Source organism: Cebus imitator, unplaced genomic scaffold (assembly GCF_001604975.1).
Source record: "Cebus imitator isolate Cc_AM_T3 unplaced genomic scaffold, Cebus_imitator-1.0 Scaffold75, whole genome shotgun sequence".
NCBI classification, from domain to species: domain Eukaryota; kingdom Metazoa; phylum Chordata; class Mammalia; order Primates; family Cebidae; genus Cebus; species Cebus imitator.
In genome coordinates this window covers 624,577-629,268 of record NW_016107390.1, presented here as the reverse complement: position 1 = coordinate 629,268, position 4,692 = coordinate 624,577, and the positions used below count along the sequence as shown (strand labels likewise).

Genomic DNA, 4,692 nt, shown 5'->3' with positions numbered 1-4,692 from the left:
ACACTTTACAAATGGGGACAGTCACACTGTAGAAGCCCACACTTTAAAAGGCAGGACAGTCACGCTGTAGATGCCCACACTTTACAAATGGGGACAGTCACGCTGTAGATACCCACACTTTACAAACGGGAACAGTCACAGCTGTAGATGCCCACACTTTAAAAGGCAGGACAGTCACAGCTGTAGATGCCTACACTTTACAAAGGGGACAGTCACAGCTGTCCATGCTTATACTTTACAAAGAAGAAACATCCCAAATTAGGAAGTAAAACTTTCTCTATTCAGAGATAGCATGATCTTGTGTACAGAAAATCCTAAGCAATTCACAAAAGAACTACTAGAGCTAAGCAGTAAGTTCAGCAAGGTTGCAGGAAACAAGACCAATATACAAAAGTCAATTCTATTTCTGTACCTTAGCAATGGCACTCCAACATTGAAATTATGAAAAAAGTTCCATGGACAGTAGCATCCAAAATATTAAGTACTTAGCAATAAATCTGCAAAAGAACTTCAAGGCTTATATGTTGACAATTAGAAAACACCATTGAAAGAAATCTTAAAAGACCCAGATAAATAGAAATGTATTCCAGAATTGTGTTCGCAGCCGCCGTCGCTCTCCAACGCCAGCGCCGCCTCTCGCTTGCCGAGCTCCAGCCGAAGGAGAAGGGGGGTAAGTAAGGAGGTCTCTATACCATGGCTCGTACAAAGCAGACTGCCCGCAAATCTACCGGTGGTAAAGCACCCAGGAAGCAACTGGCTACAAAAGCCGCTCGCAAGAGTGCGCCCTCTACTGGAGGGGTGAAGAAACCTCATCGTTACAGGCCTGGCACTGTGGCACTCCGTGAAATTAGACGTTATCAGAAGTCCACTGAACTTCTGATTCGCAAACTTCCCTTCCAGCGTCTGGTGCGAGAAATTGCTCAGGACTTTAAAACAGATCTGCGCTTCCAGAGTGCAGCTATCAGTGCTTTGCAGGAGGCAAGTGAGGCCTATCTGGTTGGCCTTTTTGAAGACACCAACCTTTGTGCTATCCATGCCAAACATGTAACAATTATGCCAAAAGACATCCAGCTAGCACGCCGCATACGTGGAGAGCGTGCTTAAGAATCCACTATGATGGGAAACACTTCATTCTCAAAAAAAAAAAAAAAAATTCTCTTCTTCCTGTTACTGGTAGTTCTGAATGTTAGATAATTTTTTTTCCATGGGGTCAAAAGGTACCTAAGTATATGATTGCGAGTGGAAAAATAGGGGACAGAAATCAGGTATTGGCAGTTTTTCCATTTTCATTTGTGTGTGAATTTTTAATATAAATGCGGAGACGTAAAGCATTAATGAAAGTTAAAATGTTTCAGAGAACAAGTTTCAGCGGTTCAACTTTATAATAATTATAAATAAACCTGTTAAATTTTTCTGGACAATGCCAGCATCTGGATTTTTTTAAAACAAGTAAATTTCTTATTGACGGCAACTAAATGGTGTTTGTAGCATTTTTATCATACAGTAGATTCCATCCATTCACTATACTTTTCTGAGTTGTCCTACATGCAAGTACATGTTTTTAATGTTGCCTGTCTTCTGTGCTGTTCCTGTAAGTTTGCTATTAAAATACATTAAACTATATAAAAAAAAAAGAAATGTATTCCATACTCATGGATTAGAAGAAATGTCAATTCTCCCCAAAGTGATCTACGCACTCAATGCAAACCCTGTCAAAATCCCACCTCCCCTTTTTCCAAAATTTGAAAAGCAGATTCTAAAATTCATACGGAAATGCAGTTTACCTTGAATAGCCAAAACAATCTTGAAAAGAACAAAGTTGGAAAACTCACACTTTCCAATTTCAAAACCTACTACAAAGTACAGTAATGAAGACTGTGGTGTTGATATAAGAATAAACACAGAAATCAATGGAATAGAATTGAAAATCTAGAAGTAAACCCTTTACATTTATGGTCAACTGTATTTCTACAAGAATGCCAAGAAAATTCAATGGAGAAAAATGTCTTCAACAAATGTGCTGGAACAACTGGATTTCCACATGCAGATGATGAAGGTGGACCACTATCTCACATCATATACAAAAATTAACTTAAAATGGATCAAAGCCTTAAACGTAAGAGCTAAAACTATTAAAATCTGAGAGAAAAACAGAGGTGTATATTTCATGTCCTTGGATTAGGCAATGGTCTTAGAAATGACACCTAACACACAAGCAACAAAGAGGATAAATTAAACTTTATCAAAAAAAAATGTAGAGGGTCTCGCTCTATTGCCCAGGCTGAAGTAAGGTGGTGCAATCATAGCTCACTGCAGCTTCAATCTCCTGGGCTCAAGCAATCCTCCCACCTCAGCCTCCCAAGTAGCTGGGATTACAGGCACACATCACTATGTCCAGCCTAAACTCAAATTAAAAGCTTTGTGCAGCAAAAGACATAATAAAAAAAATGAATGAAGAAACTATTTGCAAATAATTTACCTAAGAAAGGTCTAGCATCATGGCTGGGCACAGTGGCTCACACCTGTAATCCCAGCACTTTGGGAGGCCGAGGTGGGCAGACTGCTTGAGGTCAGAAGTTCAAATTCAGCCTGGCCAACATGGCGAAACCCCATCTCTACTGATAACACAGAAGTTAGCTGGGTGTGGTGGTGCACACCTGTAGTCCCAGCTCCTCACGAGGCTGAGATGGGAGGACTGCTTGATCCCAGGAGTTTAAGGCTGCAGTGAACCATGATCACACCGCTGCACTCCAGCCTGGGCAATAGAGTGTGACCCTGACTCTAAAAAAATAATAAATAAATAAGATGTAGATAAATAAATGGAAAACAAGAAACATTGTGAGGATGTAGAGAAACTGGAACCTTCATACACTGCTGACGAAAGAATGTAAAATATGCAGCCACTCTAGAAAAACAGTCTGACAGTTCCTCGCCAAGGTAAATAATATGACTGTATGACCAGGCACCCCTACTCTTTAGGTTTCTACTCAAGAGAACTGAAAACATACATTCACACAAAAGCCTGCATACAAATGTTTGTAGCAGCATTATGTACAGTTGCCAGAGGGGGAACAATTCAAATGCCTGTCCACTGATGCACAGATAAATAAAATGCGATCTGTTCATACAATGGAATATTACTCAGCTATGAAAAGGAAGTACTGATACATGTTACAACATGATGAGCCTTGAAAACATCATGCCCAGTGAAAAGACGCCAGGCATGAAAGGCCACGTGTTATATGATTCTGCTTAAATGAAATGTCCAGAACAGGCAAATCCAGGGCGACAGAAAGCAGGTTAATGATTGCTGAGTGCTGAGGGGAAGGGGAATAGGGAGTGACTGCAAAGGGGCATAGAGTTTCTCTTTTTTTTTTTTGGTGGGTTTTTGTTTTTGTTTTTTTGGCGTTTCAGTCTTGCTCTGTCACCCAGGCTGGAGTACAGTGGCACAATCTTGGCTCACTGCAACCTCCACCTCCCGGGTTCAAGCGATTCTCCTGCCTCAGCCTCCCAAGTAGCTGGGACAACAGGCGCGTGCCACCATGCCTGGCTAATTTTTTTTGTATTTTTAGTAGAGACGGGGTTTCACCACCTTGGCCAGGCTAGTCTTGAACTCCTGACCTCATGATACACCAGCCTCGGCCTCCCAAAGTGCTGGGTTTACAGGTGTGAGCCACTGCGCCCAGCCTAGAGTTTCATTTAGGGTTTATGAGAATGTTCTGGAATTAGACTGTGGTGTGGTTGCGCAACCTAAAAACCACCAAATTGTACCTCGTAAAGAGTGGATTTTATGTTACGTGAATTATGTGCTTTAAATTATGTGCTGATTCCTGTAATCCCAGCACATGGGGGACCAAGGCGGGAGCACTGCTTGAGCCCAGAAGCTGGAGATCAATCAGCCTGGGCAACATCGCAAGACCTCATCTCTACAAACCAAAAATTGAGAAAATTAGCCAGATATGGTGGCACATGCCTGCAGTTCCAGCTACTCGGGAGGCTGAGGAGGGAGAATCGCTTGAGCCCAAGAGGCTGAGGCTGCAGTGAGCCAGACTGCACTCCAGTCTGGGTGACACAGCAGGACCCTGTCTCAAAAGCCAAACAAAAGAAAAGGTGCCAACAGGTTCAGCTGCCTGGCGATGGCTGCTCTCTGCCTCCAAGACAGCGCCTTAATGCTGTGTCTCACCTGGCAGACGGGACAGAAGTGGTGAACTTTCATAATCTAAAGCCACTCGTCCATTCAGGAGGGTGGAGCCTTCGGCGCCTAATTGCCCCCCGAAGCCCCCTCTTAACACTGTTGCTCAGGGGACTGAGTTTCAGCATGAACTGTGGAGGGGACACCACATTCCAAGAACAGCAGGCGGGCGCGGTACAACATGTTAAGAAGTCAATTTAACAATCGCACCTATGGGCCGGGCACGGTGGCTCACGCCTGCAATCCCAGCACTTTGGGAGGCTGAGGTGGGTGATCACCTGAGATCAGGAGTTCAAGAACAGCCTGGCCAACATGGAGAAACCCCGTCTCAACTAAAAATACAAAAAAATTAGCCGGTCAAGGCGGCAGGGGCCTGTAATCCCAGCTACTTTGGGAGGCTGAGGCAGGAGAATCGCTTGAACCTGGGAGGCGCAGGCTGCAGTGAGCCGAGATCACACCATTGCACTCCAGCCTGGGCAACAAGGATGAAACCATCTCAA

General features: G+C 43.7%; 2 protein-coding genes across 43 annotated transcripts in view; one reads left to right on the top strand and one right to left on the bottom strand.

Moving 5' to 3' along the window:
• The window catches only part of OBSCN (obscurin, cytoskeletal calmodulin and titin-interacting RhoGEF), a 174,023-nt gene that overhangs the window by 148,810 nt on the left and 20,521 nt on the right, over positions 1-4,692 (bottom strand). The window lies entirely within an intron of this gene.
• LOC108306905 (histone H3.3A-like) lies at positions 609-1,471 on the top strand. The gene has a single exon (XM_017532064.2). It carries the CDS (start codon positions 694-696, stop codon positions 1,102-1,104), a length of 411 nt encoding a protein of 136 aa, XP_017387553.1. The 5' UTR covers positions 609-693; the 3' UTR covers positions 1,105-1,471.